The sequence below is a fragment of the Momordica charantia genome, assembly GCF_013281855.1.
Source record: "Momordica charantia cultivar OHB3-1 chromosome 6 unlocalized genomic scaffold, Mcharantia_2.0 BLBB01000006.1, whole genome shotgun sequence".
Classification (NCBI taxonomy): Eukaryota; Viridiplantae; Streptophyta; class Magnoliopsida; order Cucurbitales; family Cucurbitaceae; genus Momordica; species Momordica charantia.
Window position 1 is genome coordinate 26,600,011 of NW_028275164.1, and position 17,306 is coordinate 26,617,316.

The 17,306-nt window shown below is 34.8% G+C and overlaps 2 protein-coding genes across 4 annotated transcripts; both read left to right on the forward strand.

Annotated features, from left to right (window-relative positions):
• Window positions 1-536: 536 nt before the first annotated feature.
• LOC111025682 (Mitochondrial inner membrane translocase complex, subunit Tim44-related protein) lies at window positions 537-15,636 on the forward strand. Of its 2 annotated transcripts, XM_088125732.1 has the most exons (13): window positions 537-754; window positions 1,140-1,180; window positions 1,277-1,371; window positions 1,468-1,548; window positions 3,650-3,732; window positions 7,460-7,511; window positions 8,154-8,243; window positions 9,063-9,131; window positions 9,330-9,431; window positions 12,649-12,717; window positions 13,456-13,523; window positions 14,229-14,285; window positions 15,223-15,636. In XM_088125732.1, exons 1-13 carry the CDS (start codon window positions 684-686, stop codon window positions 15,335-15,337), a joined length of 993 nt encoding a protein of 330 aa, XP_087981858.1. In that variant the 5' UTR covers window positions 537-683; the 3' UTR covers window positions 15,338-15,636. The 2 variants fall into 2 exon arrangements, with proteins under 2 accessions (XP_087981858.1, XP_022159272.1); XM_022303580.2 differs by lacking the exon at window positions 13,456-13,523 and having other exon boundaries at window positions 542-754.
• On the forward strand, window positions 15,257-17,298 carry LOC111025690 (uncharacterized). 2 transcript variants are annotated; one of them, XM_022303589.2, is made up of 3 exons: window positions 15,257-15,333; window positions 16,247-16,309; window positions 16,459-17,298. In XM_022303589.2, exon 3 carries the CDS (start codon window positions 16,466-16,468, stop codon window positions 17,066-17,068), a length of 603 nt encoding a protein of 200 aa, XP_022159281.1. In that variant the 5' UTR covers window positions 15,257-15,333; window positions 16,247-16,309; window positions 16,459-16,465; the 3' UTR covers window positions 17,069-17,298. The 2 variants fall into 2 exon arrangements, with proteins under 2 accessions (XP_022159281.1, XP_087981859.1); XM_088125733.1 differs by having other exon boundaries at window positions 15,290-15,366.
• Window positions 17,299-17,306: the final 8 nt, after the last annotated feature.

Below are 17,306 nucleotides of genomic sequence, written 5' to 3' on the forward strand. Positions count from 1 at the left end.
TCACCAAAGAAGAAGATTATAGTACACGTTTGTTATGCCATGGTTGAAGATTTTCAAATTCGAGGATCACTCCAATAAAATTATACATGATTAATTTCATATACAATATAGATAATATTTTATAATCTAACTAATATTTATAATTTTCAACAAATATGATATGCTACTTTTCATACATTAAAATACAAATTTATGTTACATTGTGAAGTTCACACGTCACATTTCTAGATTATTAGAAAACCATATGTTTAATATTTTAAAGAAGTTTACACATGCGTGATAAATAGACACTAACAATTTTTTAATCATACCCTAATGTAATAATGGTGTAAATTGAATCATTTATTAAAGTTTATGGTTTTTATTGATTCAACCGGAGGTATAAATTGATCTCTTTGAAATAAAATCAGATTGCCAACTTGAATTAGGCATATATCATTCAAAGAACCACTTATTATCAAAAGAAAAAAATAATTGAAAAAAGCACAAAGTAATAGCTTGGGCCAAGCCAAAACATTATGGCCCAATAAGGCAACGCGCGCATCAGTCTCAATTCATTTCTTCGTTCCTTAAACCCTTCCAAGTTCCAAGGCAAAACCTCTCTTCCTGTCACCATCTTGATTCTTGTTCTTGCTTTTCATGATCGGAGATCGCACCAGAGGTTTTCAGATTTGGGACTAGAAATGAATTTCAGAAGCTTTCGCGCAGTCCAAACTTTGCATCGCACGGCGCAAAATCGAGCATTTACTTCCTGGTAAGTGTTCGTTTTTAATTAATTTGATTTTTGTCTGGGTTACAGGAATGTAGAGTTGAGAGGCTGGTAATAAGGAAAATTACACTTTCGACTATTTTTCTTATTTATAATTTTGCTTGTTTGGGCACTGAGAAAGCTCGGGTAGGTAATGACCTGTCTTATGATTATTCAGCTCGTTGAAAAGTAAAACACTGATGGAATGTAGTGTTTTCTTTTTCATGTTGCTTCTTGCTGTAAGATTGTTATTGGAATCTATATTATTTACTCTCATTTTCTTTGCGACATTGTCAGGGATGTTTGTTTTTTCTTTCTTTTTTACGTAGTGAGGATTGAATATATTTCAGTTACTTATTTTGGTCTAACAATGCTATTGTTTGAAGCTCAGGCTTGCAAATTCAACAATCTATTCGTGTGGTATTACAAATGGTAAGTTTGGTGATTCTTTTAAAATAACTTTCTTACCTCACAGGCTCACACTTAGTTGCAGAAACTTAAAATTGATATGGTTTTCGGTTGGTTCAGGTAGTCAATTGGGTATTCAGAAAACTTCTTCTTTCCTCAGTAACAGTCAAACTGCGTTTCCACTACCTCGAGGACATAAAATAAGTTCTGCAGTGGTAATTTCCTGAACTTAATACGAGTTTGTAAACAATTTTTTTGTGAAAGGGTATTTGTTTTTCAAGTTCATCAAGAATCATTTTTGTTTTGTTTAGGCTGCTGAGTTATCAATCTTCTCACATGGCATTAGGTCGGTGACGACACAAGCAAAGGCCCCTCCACAAGTACGGCAAATGGTGAGTTTATCCAAACTTCTAATGAATGTAGATCACGAAAATAGCTCGATCACCAGCTTTCCTATTTTGAAAATGTTGATTGTTGCTCATTTATCCTTTCAAGTGATACTATGATATCATGTAAAAAGATAAATATGCTTATTGACACAGAGCATTTCCTCCACTCCATCAGCCACATTAGAAGGGAATGCTGGTTCAATCCAAATTCACTTTACAAGTTTAACTCATAGGAAATAAATCACCTTAGAATATTAAGATAAACGATCATTGGTTTTTACTCTCTTTTATCACTCGTACACCTTGAAGACAAAAAAGGGTGGTCTTGTTTTTTGAATTTAATCACATGTTAATCCTTTTATTTTTTTTTTTAACAAGAAACGGACCTTTCATCGATAAATGAAAAGGAACAAAAATTGTTCAAAGGGGTGAAATAAAGGGGAGGGAAGAAGAACAAATAAAAGGAATAAAGATACAACTAAGACAAAGTTAGTACAAAATAGCCTCCCAATTAGAACAAATGATGCTAGGCTAGGGGAATAGTTTGCAAAAAGATTGGAGAGGGCACACCGTGCAACTTTGATTTTGGCTATACTGAAACATTCAAAAGTTGTTCGGCTTTTCCCTTCAAAAGTTTTCTGATTACATGTAAATCGTACTCGGAAATAAGCGTTTTAAGACCGTTTACCCAAAGAAGACTTGCTTTAGGCGATAAGGAAGGATCAAATAGCAACTGAAAGTTGACGATAACACTGACTTGTCCTTTACCCAAGCAAAATTGAGCATGTTAATCCTTTTGTTAAACATCAACGAAAGAAAAACATTTACCAGATAGGACCTCCTTCAACCAAATGACTTTTTTTTCTTTTTAAAAACACGATCAACAATAATCACGAGGCAACTACAATATGAATACTTTTTGGGAAAATTAAAGCATGAGACTTACGAGAGTCAAAAAAGACTCTACCCTCACTGTGAGGGTGGAGGAGAAGAAATTTATGTTTCATAGGAAAGATTAAGGGAAGAAAATCGATATTGAGAAGATTTGTAGGGGAAAATCAATGAAAGTGAGTTTGGGGTTGGGGTTGGTGGCGTGGGTTAGAGATTATTTTGAGGCCATTGAGTCGTGCTGTGCCTAAAAGCCAAGAAGTTCTTTAGAAGTAGGCGAATGCTGGAAAAGTGCTTATTCTGTGGAGTTGCCAGTTCATCTAGTTTACTTGGGATCGGCTCTTGGAGGTTTTGGGGTTTCCTTGGCTTGTAACAAGGGAGTGTAGGGTGGTGGTGGAGAAGGTGTTGCAGTTTCCCCCTTTTATGGGATGGAGGAATCCTGATGTGGCATACTTGTTTTTTGCTATTTTGTCATATAACAACTATTAATCTCCAAGATTCAACCGATCAATCCAAAAAGAAATCAAGACTTGAACTTACCTAATTTGATTCGAATCTCGATGAACATACACTAACTAGATGAAACTCTAAAAGGGGATCCTGATCGATGACATTCTTAATCCATTATCTAAAAACATCCCAAACTCTCACAGAACCTTGTCTCCCAACTCCATAGAAATGATGATAAGGGTTTTTTTTTTTTTTTGGATTGACATGTAGAAATTTCAAATTTTGGAAAATTTGTAGAACCACTTTATGGATCATGTCGACAGCTACTACAAATTCAATTATGATGATTTTCTCTCTAAGGTCATAGTGAGAAGGCGGCATGACAATTTTGAATTTCCATGTTCTTTCCAATGAAATGACATGATTCACATTACAAGTCTAAAGAATTGATACCTTGAGAGAACTTTTTCTATGGACAAGAATGATGGACCCTTTCAACCAGTCTAGGAAAGAAACCATCCAGTGTTATTCATTCCATATTGTTCTTGTACCATGCACCTCGAATTAACCACTTCTATGAGAAGTTTTAATATCAATTTACCCCAGAAGTTTGATTTTTATGGACAAATAGCTGAATGTTAACATTATTTTAGGTTTTAGTTTCTTTCGCCATAGTTTTCATTGAAGATGAGTTGTCAAATCTTTTAGTCTTTCATATGCCGGAAAAAAATATTTTGATACTTTAGTTCTTAAACCACGCATGCAGGGAGCCCTTAAAGTATCCATGTTGAGTCCTGGATTCATATATGAACCTTATTCACCTCGTCAACCTATTCCATTTTGGCAAAGGTTAGCTGGATCCTAAATAACTACTTTTTAATGTTTGATATTATCTCTTTCTACACTCCCCTCCCATCAACCAGAAAAACATGTGCAAATCGAGCTAATTAGAGGCTATCAACTTGCTTTTTATTTAATTTCAGTTGCATTGCGAACTATTTACCACATAGTTTCACCTCACAAAAACTACCTGTGAGTAATTATTTTTAATATTTATTTTCAGTGTTTGGACATTTTTTTCTTTTTTAATAGGAAATTAGACTTCTCATTGATAAAATGAAAAGTAAGAACGCTTAATAGGAGGTTTTTTTTTCCTCTTATTGATTTGGTTGATTATCTCATGTCCTAATCTAAAATTTCATCAGTGGAAGAAAACTTTAGTTTGTCCCCACTCCCCATGTTTTTCCATACTCTAGGTGATTTGAGAGAAATTATTGGATCAAAAGCATAATATTTGTTTCAGATACAAGAACAGTCCAGTATAATATTTCATCTGGGACTGGACTTATGAGAAGTGGCTATGGTTGTGGAAAAGCTTCGATGATGTTTAAATGTATCATGGAGTACGATGCTCACTAAACAATTAGGTAAAATGGCCCAAAAAATATGTTGTGTTGTAATTTTCCTACCAAATTTCGTATTGAGAATGATATGAATTAATTTCTTGAGTCACAGGATAAATATAGATTGATAAATTTATTAGAAACAAGAAAACTTTCATTGACAAAGGACAATGTCAATCATCATTAACTATCACGAGTGGCTTATTGGTCCAAAGGGGCTATAGTAAGTTTAGAGGGAATGGTTCATACCCCATGATGGCTACCTACTTTAGAAATTAATTCTTATGTGTTTCTTGGTACTAAATGTTGTAGGGTCCGACGGCTGCCCCGCGAGATTAGTTGATGTGTGTGCAAGTTGGCTTGGACACTCACGGATAACCAAAAAAGAAAAAGACAAGGTTGATCATTATTGAGAATGAATCTTTTGGGAAATTCGTGCCAAGTTGGAGAAAATTATGACAATTTTTCCGGGAAGGGGTGTTCCATCTAAATCTCCAAGATAACACCAAAGAAATCTTTATTCATTAAAAAAGGTTGTGAAATACAAAAGATCATCCATCTAGTTATAGAGATTGCCTTCTAACCAAGTTACTGCTAAGTAATTAAATTTAAAAAAAAAAATCTGCTTAACAGACAAACCAATTACTAACTAAATCTGCTTAACAGACAAGCCAACAAGAGGCTGAAAAGTTACAGGTGAATAAGAGATGTACCAGGTTTTCTTCATTATTTCTCCACAGTCCGCAGCATGCACAAGCTAGGGGATGGAGATCAAGTTGCCACTCTTTTTTGGGAGTATGCAGCAAGTGTTCAGCCCTTCGTTCACAAAAATCTAAAGAAAAACCTTCACCTCTTTGGGATATTAGCTTTCCAGATAATATCTACAGCAGAAAGATTGATGCCATTGCTCTAGTTGAAAAGCTTGGGGATCAAGGATTTTACCATGAGAACTCCTCTTCTTTTGAGGGACCATTTTTTTTTTAATTTTTAAAAATTTTTATGATAAGAAACGGAGAATTTCATTATCAAAGAAGGGGGAAAGCAAACTCCTTAGAACCAATGATTACAAAAAAGATTTTCAATTGGCATTAAAATTCACAAAGCTGTAATTCCAAAGATCTTTATATGAGATACCATGAAGAAGCAAAAGTAAGAACAAGTTCCCAAAAACACTCAAAAAACGTTCTTTACTTTGAAGACCCTTTGATTCCTTTCAGACCAAATCCTCCATAAGGTAGGTGATACCACGTCTTGCCAAATAACAAGAGCTTCCTTTTTGAACGGGGAGCCAATGAAAAGCTGAAGTGTAGCCTCCTTACAAGTACAATACTTACGGAAGCCCCAACTCAAACCAAACTTCCAAAAAGTTTTGGACCACAGCTGCAACGAACTCACAAAATAAGGAAAGATGGTGTGAGACTCCAAATCTTTTTTTCCACAAGGCACACCAGCTTGAGGGATAGCCATATTTGGCTTTTGTTTCTGCAGCTTGTCACAAGTGTTTGACTTTTCCTGGCACAGAATCCAAAGGAAAACCTTCACCTTTTTGGGAATTTTAGAGCTCCACATGCTATGGATCAGATCAGGAGATATAGGATTGCATTAATCAGTGATTTTTGAGGTCAAGGAACTCACCGTTAAGCTCCCACACCTGCTTAAACTCCAAACTCTATAGTCTTGCCTGCATTTGGTTCAAACAAGGATATATGCTGTAGCAGACTAGTCCACTCTTCACTTTAACTTTCTGTGAGGTTTCTTTTAGTAACCAGGCTCCATGAGAGCCAAGAGGGACTCTTCAGACCACATTTGCTGGACCGTGGCTTCTTTGTGTTGGATGATTCTAAAGCTTCTTGAAAATCTGATACAAAAGTGACCGTATCCAGCCCATTCGTCAAACCAAAACTGAATGATTCTTCCATTCCCAGCATGCATTTATATCATCTGTCCACCAGACCACAACATTTAGCTATCGCAACCCAAAGGCTTTTATAGCGAGTTTGAGCACTACACCAACGGATCCACTGGTTCTTTAAACTTCCATACATGCTAGCGACCACTTTCCTCCATAAAGCATTAGGTTCTCTCATGTGTCTCCAGCCCCACTTTGTGAGCTAACTCAACTTCCTAGCTTCCAGATTGCCCACAGGCCACACCCAACCCTCATTTACAAAAGGGCAAAGAAGTCAACTTCCAGCTCACTAGATTTGAACCACCGTCATTATCCTTACCTTTCCATAAGAAGTCCCTCAAATATTTCTAAAGTCTTCTAATTATAGATTTGGGGCAAAGAAAAACGGAGAAACAGTAGAGGGGAATGCTAGACAACACCGCATTCGTCAAAGTTAGTCTTCCTAACCCAAATAATCTTTCCATTTCGACAACTTAGAGCTGACTTTTTCTTCAACAGTATCCCAGAAGCTTTTGCCTTTAAGATTTCCTCCCAGTCTTAATCCCAAATATTCCAAAGACCATTCCCCTGCCTTACACCCCCACAAATCCGCTGTGCTTCAGCAAGGTTAGATGAAAGAGCAGCCCCTATACTTACAAAATTGTTGTGTCTAAATAGATATTAAGTCAAGCCAAGTTGGTAGCCTAATAAGCCCTGTTGGCTTCTGTTAGCCTCTGTTTCTAATGACATTTATATACGTTTTTTGCCAGTTAATATTGGTGGTAGAATCTGAATGACAATCTTTAAAGAAACTGGCCCTCACCATGTGTGTGTCAACATGGAAACAAACACAGTTGTATATACATACCCAGAATTTGCTGATATTGTTAGAACTCAAGTACATAGTTGTAAAACCTATAGAATAGATGTTGTTCATGTAAGGTTGTCAATCTTGCTGATATTATCTCACTATCTCCATTTTGTAATTGAGTTACCTGCAGAGTGAACAATTTTATGCCGTTATTATTTTGGCAGCTGGAAAATGGTTGTGATGCTTGGTATACATCGATGGGACCATTTTCCCCAGCTTCTAAGTTACCTTTAATGTGTATTAAATTGTTCCTTGATTGATTTATTTTCATGTTTCTTCTCTATGCCTTTTGTTACATTAGTTAAACGACAGCTGCATAACCCAGCAAGCTGTTTATTTATCTAATTATATATTTATTGCTATTTATGGAATTTATCGTTCATGTTTTAAGGATCTTCAATGTTTCTATGTCAGATGGTTCACAAGAAGTGGTTGGAGAAGAACAAAAGATGATATCATTTTAGAGGTGAAGTTATGCCATTTCAGCCTTTGGATTTTGAGCTATTGTGCTGCAAGTTAACTTATTCATCAGTGTTCTTCTAGGGCTGCAATGTCCAATGTTCAGTCTTTGACTTCCCTCTCCCTTGGTTTCTTTCAATGCTCAGAACTTATCCCTTGATCATACCTTACTTCTGAAACAATTTCTGCCCAATATATGTTGGCAGCGTGTAAGGAAACTCCTTACTTCTTCTTGGAATTCAAATACAAAACACCAAACAAAAGTACAAACACACTAATCCAGCCAATTCGAGAGGGCCGGTTATCTCTCCACAGAGTTCAACTGAACAACATAAAACACAACAACATTAAAACATCCTACTAACTTCCCACTTTTATCCCACAACTTCCTATCTCTCTCTCCACAATCCCATATAACTAACTTACTGAGGGATTTCCATTTTTGCCCCTCCTAACATAGACATTAACAATAGGAGGTCTAACACAGCGCCTCTGAAATGAATTTATCTGCGCTGAATGATAATGTAGAGCATAACTTGTGATTGTGTGGAAGTAATAAATGCCATCAAAGTTTTATGAAGCGTATCTAATATTGGTATGATGCCTTTCTTTCCTGTAATTTAGGGAGTTTCTGTTGTTTGTTTTGCAGCTAAAAAGTGCTTATGCAATTGCAAAATTAAGAAAGAAGGGGTACTCAAAGCAAAAATTTTACGTAGAGGCAGTAAATTTATATAAAGAGGTATTCAAGATTCTCGTATCATAATATATACTGTTGTACAAAGTGCTTTATGAAATGCATTATCATTTTCTTTCTGTAAGTTGGCGGTGATATAAAAAACACGATCAAGTGTTTCAAGATAAAATGAAAACGTGTCATCTACTTCTATTTATTTTAATTACTTTTTTTTAGTACAGTATGTGGGGGTGGGGGATCGAACTCACAACCTCTTGGTTGGAGATATATGTGAATTACCATTGAGCTATCCTCACTTTGGTTATTTTAATTACTTATTTTTGCTAAAGCATTTCCATGGTTGCATCCCAGATTTCTTGTGTGAGTGAGAGAATGGATGAAGGTCGGCACTGAACTTGGTTAATTTGAGGGTTGATGTCTAATGCTAGTTGTCTTGGAGGTTCTAGTATAGTGTTAGTTCAAAAGAACTTTGTGCATTCTACGTAAATGGTTATGTGAGACTCCATTAAAGGTACTGGTACCACCTAAGGAAGCAATTACATTAAGAGAGTACCAACTAATGTTTATGAGTTTAAAGCCTTATGGTTGCTGCATCTGAGGTATGTAGGGTCAGATAGACATCTCATATGATTAATGAAACCATTGCCTTCTCATTGGACATTATTCTACTTTTTATTTGTTTTAATATTTCTGACCCTTTTTTTTGGGATAAGAAACAGAATGAAATGAACAAAAGTGGGGAGAAACAGCTTAAGGGCAGGGACCGAGGGGACCTCTAAAAAACTAACAGATTACTGCTTTCCAATCTTGCAACAATAAGGCTATACTGAAATTTCTGACCCTTGATTTATTGATTTTCACCAGATAAACACTTTGATAGCAAATGGTGACAAAACATCGTTGAGAAAAGCAGTCACAGAGAATATGTATTCAGTACGTGCACTTTCCTTTTTCTTTTCCTCTTATGACTGCTTTGAGACTGGGTATCTATTCTCTTGTCAACGTTTTCTATCAATACTTGCCCAGCTCTTATTCTGACTACACAGATTATCTTTTTTGCTAAGGAAAATTTTTATTGAATTTGTGACTGATTATACAGATTCTAACTTGTTACTTTGGTCTCACCTTCAGGCGTTAAAGAATGAAATCAAACTTAGGGAATCCAAATGGAAGAAAGTTTACTGGGAAATGATTGTACCAGTTGTTAAGATCCGCACATTACGAGCTAGAATGGCAAGTACTATAATTAACTCACATTCCTGCCTATCATGCATTTGTAAAGTTCCTCATAATAAGATTATTTATGTGATACATCTTACTGCAACCTGATTCAAATTCCAGTTCCACTTTAACTTTTGAAGTTTTTCATATTTAGAAAGGTCATCTACCCCAAGCCACAAAAGGGAAAAGGATATTCAACCTTTTCAAGTTTTTAAGTGAGAATTCATTAGAGAAAGCGGAGTTTAAAAAGAAGGGAACACAAGGCATCTACCCCAATCCACAAAGTGGAAAAGGCTATTTATCACTTAAATTTTGCCAACAGTGTTCTCTTACTATTTTCGCTCTTTGTGGTGCATTTTGAAGTGTTCCTTAACTTGGTGATTATCGATAGGAACTGTAGGCAAATACTAGTTTTCCCAAGTTCCATGAATTCTGGAGTTGTCTTGAAGTTCTGCTATGTATTTAACTTATGTGGATTTCTATTGCTGGCCCTTATTTCAGTTTTAAAGGTATTTTGGAAGCAATGGTAAGTTTGCATATAGCTTGCATCTAACCGAGATGATTAAGGTTAGTTTTTCGTTTAGTAAGAAGCTTAGGGGAGATGGAGATGGGACTTCGGACTTGTGCTAGAGCAATTTGAAAGCTTTGTAGTTCATATATATTTTTAAATGTTTACCTTAGATTCTAAATTTACTCCTGCACTATTTATTGATATTTTTTTCTTGTGGATAGGTGCCTGTATATATTTTTGTGCGGGGTTATTTTTGGTTCATGGGCTTGTATTTTTTTATTTTCTTTGTTGTTCCATTTGTTCTTAGAAGCGCTAGTCTTTTCAGAGCATTGTTTTTTCTCTCATTCGCTCTTTTTTTGGAGTTTGTTTCTTTTCAACAATGTTAATTTTCATTATTTCAAAATGATAAGTTCTTTTCTTTTTTTTTCCCTTCAAATTCCTCTTTCTAACTAGGAAATATCTCTTCCTATTACATAGGAAGTGGTTCGCAGAATTAGTTCACAAGTCTAGCTTATACAAAGGGAGATGACCACGTTTCTAGAAAACTAGAAGGTTTTCATTCCATTTTCTTATTCTGGGCTGCTATTATCTTTTGGCATATAAATAATATTGGATTTGTAAGAGGATTTAGTTGCACAATGGACACGAGTTCTCTTGAAAATACATCAAAGAAAGGAATAGATGTCTCTTTGATGATAAAGAAATAAAGCATATTGTTTCTTGGTGGGCATTGGAAAGTGGTTTTGAATATATTTCCCTGGTTTCTTATTAAAAAAAAAAAGGCATCAAAGAAAAAGAAAAGAGGGTAAACCATCATGGGATGACCCAAGTGGTCAATGAGGCCAATGTAAATAGCAAAGGACTTAGAGGGAATGGGTTCAAACCATGGTGGCCACCTACTTAGGATTTAATATCCTACGAGTTTCCTTGTCAACCAAATGTAGTAGGGTTAGGCGGGTGGCCCGTGAATAGTCGTGGTGCGCGTAAGCTGGTCCGGACACACGGATATCAAAAAAAAAAAAAAAGAAAGAAAAGAGGGTAGATTGGGAAACTAAGTAGGCCTTTGGATTTATATCTTCAAATCTAAGAACAAAACCCTTCTTGCCAAATGGATTTGGCGTTATTTGGTGGAGGATGTTGCCCTTTGACGGAAGGTGATATATGCAAAATAGGCCCATTGGGCCTCTTCTCGACCAGCTCACTGACCCGTGATATGTCTTTCTACCTTTCCAAATGAAGAAGCCCCCTTCCTATACAAGTCTACATGGAGCGAACAATACCCTAAAAAGATTAAGTTCTTTCTTTGTGAGGTTAGTTAAATACTATCAACACGCATGATAAATTGCAAAGGAGAATGCCATATATGCAAATCTCTCCCCATTAGTATGTTCTCTGTAAAGAAAATGGAGAGTCACAGGGTCATTTATTTACAACATGTATCTTCTCTATGAATTATTGGAACATAATCATTTATTCTTTTGGATGGCAAAGTCCTCTACCCTCTGAAGCTAGCAGCGCATTTACTTTCCTTCTCACGGGCCACCCTTTCAACAAGGAGAAAAAGCTTCTACGGATGCACTTTGTCTGCACGGGTTTTTGGTCCCTGTGGATGGAAAGAAATCATCGAATTTGCCAAGGCAAATAGCTCCCCTTTGATCGATTTTTTGAATCCATTGTTTCTTTGGTCATATCTTTGTGTAAATGTTCTCCATCTTTCCATCATTATAGTTTTACTGATTTGGTATCCAATTGGAGATGTTTTTTGTAACTCTCGTGGATAGGGATTTATCCCTTTTGCTCTCCCTTTTATATCTCTAATTTCATATATCAATGAAACTGTTTCTCTCTCTAAAAACAAGTTCTGTTGAAGCATGTCGGGAAAGAAGTGTTGATGAACCTTGGATAGAGGACATATTTTATCTTAGGTCTGTGCTTCATGTGCCTCAATCCAGAATTTTCAGTCTTTTTTCTTGATCCCTCTATTTTATGAATGGTTCATTTATTTATTTTGATAGACAAGAGTAATGAGATATCTAAAAGAAAAGGGGAAGGCTAAGGGAGATTATAGAAAAGCCCTTCAATTAGTCAGAAAATCAGAAATAAGAGTAATTACAAATATGCTTGGTTGCTTGCTAAGCCTACCCCAAGAAGTTGGGAAAAAAAGGACATTGTCCAAGAAAGAAAAGAGGTCTTCACTCTTTTTCTACAAAAAAAAAAGTTTGATTTCTTTCCAGCCCAGTGCACCAAAGGAACTAATGAAGTTAAGCCAAATAATTTCTGCGTTTTCCTAAAAGGATCATTGAGAAGAAGAGAAAATAGTTTATTTCAGAAATTCCTAGTCTATTTTTTTTTCCCGAACAATTAAGTTTCCAGGCAGCAGGCAGCTGTCTAATATTTCAGCCAAAGATCTATCTACAGCCATATTCACAAGATTGTTTGTCATTAATTTCAAAAGCATGACTAATATGATACCCATCCCTGAGGGATCCCCTTATAATCGTGACCCATTAGTTGAATGGTTCAAACCATCGCCAGTGGTCACAGAGTGTGTTAAGTTCTTTATTAAAGAGTGTAATTTGCATATATCCAACATGTAATTGAAAAAACTGCACTCCTGTTTGGTATAATGCTTCCACTACTTAGAAATTTAGAATGGATTGTCCAAGCCATATAATTTCTATTGCAATCTTATACCCATTCTTTTCTGTGTATACACAGATTGGTGTTGATCGAAATGACCTCGAAAAGGTTTTCATGCAGCTTACACTCGAGATTCTAGCGAAGCAGGTATACTGAAAGTTATACCTATTCTCGTTCCTATACTCTTAGCAGTTTCATACATGTACATGGAACTTCATGCGTAATTACAACTAACATCTTCTAGAAGTTGTAGTGACTAGTGAGGCCTTATAGTTATATTCTAAGTACAACTAACATCTTCTAGAAGTTGTAGTGACTAGTGAGGCCTTATAGTTATATTCTAAGAAGCACAGACACTTCAATTTGGGTAACAGGTCCATGTAGGACACTCCGACTTTTATTAAACAGTTATTAGCGCAATAGATGTGTGTCACACACTAGTTATATAAAGTGATAAAGTGAAAAAAAACACACTAGTTATTTAAAGTGAATATGGATTTGATACTTGTTAGTCATGTATAAAGCAATGACAAAATAATAAATTTTTAGAGTAAAATATATCAAACTCATTCTTTTAAGTAAAAAAAATGCATAAAATTTATCATTTTTAATGCTTTATTACTTTTAATTTTCTTCTGGTATAAAAATGATATATACTTAAAAACATTGTTTATTTTACTAAACGTGTCCTTGTCGTATCCGTGTCCTAGATTTTTATAAAATGATGTGCCACCGTATCCGTGTAGTGTCGTATCTATGTCCTTATCTTTGCTTCTAGTTATATGTTTGGTAATCTTGTAGCAGGGCTTATGTTTATGCATGATTTTCTAATTTTATGGATGATAGATCTACTGACATAGTAATGTGATTCTGGATTTTTCCTAGATAGAGCTCCTCGATGCACCTTCTTTTGTTTCGGGAAGTAACATGCGCATAAAAGCTATATTAAGGAAGTAAATATTCAATATCTTAGTTTTTCTTTTTCTCTTTCTCTTGAGGAAAACAATAGTAGTTGCAGATAGTGTAGAGCTTTCACATTGGGACAATAGTAGTAATATTAATTATTTGTAAATCTTCTTGCACATTTATATTATTACTTTTTTTATCAACTTTATTTATTTGGTGGGTAAATATATGCCATTGTAATGTTAGAAATTATTCTATTTCATCCTCCAAAATTTGTTACTCGACGGTGTTTCTATAATCTTAGAAATAGTTTTAAATATTTTATGTTTCTTCAAGTTAATTCTTCCTTAGGCCTAAAAAATGACAGTAGTTAGAAGCTTATGTGGCACAATATATAATACCACACTGTAGACCATTTAGATCTATTTTGTTTAACTGCTATTTATTTATTTATTATTAATTTTTTTTGTGAGACCCATTGGGCACAAACTGGTTTGAAGCTCATAGTTTTTACTATAAAGGACCAAATAAAATTATTCCCTAAATGGTAAACTTTTAAAAATGTGTTTTCTCTTCTTTTTATTCATAGAATTTAATTAGGAATATCAGAAGATTTAATTGATCTATAATTTTCAAACAAAACTTCTTTTTTAGCAATAAACATATTAAGATTATTGTTTCATCCATGATTTCTAGAAATCTGACCCCCGTGAAGTCTTCTAAGCTTCTCTCTTCTAATTCCATTTGTGTAGAAGTTTGAAGCATATAATTCTGAAGGCGCAGTTGTTGCGGGAGATAAATCTAAGGAGGTAAGTGTATGAACATTGTCCAAATTAATATCATATTTGCTCTCTCGTTCCTCCAATTAATGTTAGAATACCAGTTGGCATCATTGAAATCAAAATGACACTTAAAATTTTCAAGCCCCAGTAGGTACGTTCGATAATGATTTAGCTTGTAGTTTATAAAATATCATTCTAGCTTTCTCACCATTTATTTGATATTTATTTCATGTTTCTTAAAAACTACCTCTTTTTTCCTTTTTTTTTTTTTAGTTTTAAAATTTGACTTGAATTTTAACCATCATAGGTGGTCCATTTGGTCCAAAGGAGCTAGGGCTAATTAAGAGGAAATGAGTTCAAACCCCATGATGGCCACCACCTATCTTAGGAATAGTAATTCCGGTGTATTTTCCGGCACCAAATATTGTAGGGTCAGATGGTTGTCCCGTGAGATTAGTCGAAGTACACGTAAGCAAAATAATTTGATAGGTTGGTTCTTAGCCTGTGAAGTCGAGTATGAACAACTATTTTTAGTGCCTTTTCTACCCTTAGTGTGCATTTTACCTTAAAATTGCCTTGGATTAGAAAATGAATCAAATATATAACCATTACTTGCAATAAGTGGGGGTAAGGATTTGAACTCATGACCTCTTAGATAGAGATAGATGTCAATTACCACTTAGCTAACCTTATGTTGGTAAAATATATAACCATTACTAGAATACCCTATCCTTATTTCTAGCTAATTACTCTTTTTAGCCAATTACCTTTTTTGGAGGTGATTCTTAAGTTTGAGATGAGTTTTACCAATTGATTATATTCCTACCTTTTAGTAAACACCATCAAAGTAAATGAAAATTTTCATTTCATTCCTTGATTTTTATTTCCTTGAAGTAAACAAGGCCTAACAGCTTATCATGATTCATCTATCATTTTTTATTATACGTTCTACTACTCTTTTCAGGTCCTTGTTCGCGATATATGGGTTTTTGAGAAATCTCTTTTTCATGAAGGAGCTTATTGGCGTCTCTGTGGGCGAATTCCAATTTAATGTCATCCTTCTACCACACATCAAGTAGCTTCTTTATCCATTTTTGTAGATCAACAGGTTTCTGTGTCTTTTAATAATTTTGTTACTATTTTATCATATACAATTGTGTGGTTTACTTGACTTCGCCTAAATTATAATGTTAATAGGAGAGATGTTCATAGAAACTTTCCTTTATATGATATTTAGCATCTTGTTCCTTGCTAGGGACAAGTTCCCCAATGATTATATGAATAATTCTTTTCCCTGTCCCTATTTTTTTTAGTTTGAGTTCAATAATGATTGAACAATGGACTTTTTGGGATGGTAATAAGTATCTTATTCACTAAACTAGGCTCGAATTGGCTCAAGTTTTTTAATTCATTAAAATCTTTTTTAGCTAATTAAAATTTAAGACTACATTTTTCTATTGTTTTATGGTGTTTTTTTGGTGGTTATACTTTAAATATTCCGAAATAGCACTTGATTAAATAGTACTTAAATGAGTGCCTTTCTCAAAAAACGTACTTTGGTTAGAATTACTATTCTCACAAGTCAGTGTCTTCTCCCCTATTATACTATTTTCAATTTCTTTGTTATTATTTGCATGAATCACTTACAACATTGTTTCACTGATCACAAGGATAATTTGACACATCAATGTCAGATCATTAGAATTGCTAGACGAAATTTATAGTATCTCTTAATAGTTACATATAAATGTTTGAAGGCTTATTATTGGTGTGTAAGTGAAAGCTCTTTATTTAGACCTCTGTCATAAAGACAAATGAAAAACGTTCTTTTTTCGGGTATCAAAACTGTAACGTGGTTATTACGGGTGTTGGAGAAAAATGTAATTTCCATGCTTTGAATTGGGATCTTTTGGAAGTCAGTCTTGCCTTTGTTTTGAAGTAATGCCATATGATATATTACTATTGAACTGCTTTTACTCTTCTTATAGGAGAGAGAGAGATAGATTAAGAGGAAAACAAACTCTTTGGAGCTAAGGTTGCATCCTTTCAAGGTAAGAATTATTCTTTATTACATATACAATAATCTCCATCAAGTAAAGTATATATGCATTTGGTACATTTTTTCATCCAAAATTTCTCCACTCTCTCCAACCTATTCACGCAACCCTTCCTTTTAATCTAACACGCCTTCCCTCCAAAGCATTCAAATGGATAATGGAGAATGCAAGTTTCAACTTTTCGACATCTGCTACCGTCTTTTCCATTTCCTTATGAAAATCCTATCATCTAAAGCCCAAGAAACTGTTACTCTTGGAGGCTCAAGGTCGTCTGAATCGAATGCTTCAACTCTAGAGGTTGGTTTGTGCAGTCATCATGATGAAAATCAAGACAATTCGAGTCAAGAATCCACGGCTAAGTTGAATTCAGATCATCCTATTTCGTCTCTTACAAATGATCATCAAGAAGGACGAAAGGAGCTCCATTCCATTGAAGAAAATGGTTCTCCACGTATTGAAGATAAGAATGATTCGAATGGCAATGCTACACAAAAAGTAGAAGAGGAGGGGGTACCATTACCTTCTGCAACAAAAGGACCTCCAAAGAAAATTGTTAGTATCAAAGAAACCGTTGAGGATATAAATTCTATTATGCTGCAAAGGAGGAAGAGCAAAGGAACCAAGAAGTCGAAATCCTTCGATTTCGATAATGGATATGATGGTTCTTTAAAGCCTTCTCGGTCGATTCTCAAGGTGGGCTCTAATATAAACGACAAATCGGATATGTTAAACTCTTTGAATTGTGTCGAGTAGAGCTAATAGATGTGAAAGTTGTAATTTGCAAGTAACATGGGATCATATGAAGCAATGACATTCATTGTTTATGTAAAAGAAAACACATTGTTGATTGTTTCGAGAGAGAGAATACCATAATATTAAGAAAATAGAATAAATTTGATGGAGAATTCAATTTCTTCTCAACAAAATTGTAAAAAAGGGTAGTACAAATTGAATTCATCTGTCAGTTGATATTTTTTTTAATCTTTCATCG

Coding starts and splice junctions, on each gene's coding strand:
- LOC111025682 (XM_088125732.1), top strand. CDS start 684: ATGAATTTCAGAAGCTTTCGCGCAGTCCAAACTTTGCATCGCACGGCG. Junction 1,549..3,649: donor CTCCACAAGTACGGCAAATG/GTGAGTTTATCC, acceptor CCACGCATGCAG/GGAGCCCTTAAAGTATCCAT. Junction 9,132..9,329: donor TCACAGAGAATATGTATTCA/GTACGTGCACTT, acceptor TCTCACCTTCAG/GCGTTAAAGAATGAAATCAA.
- LOC111025690 (XM_022303589.2), top strand. CDS start 16,466: ATGGATAATGGAGAATGCAAGTTTCAACTTTTCGACATCTGCTACCGT.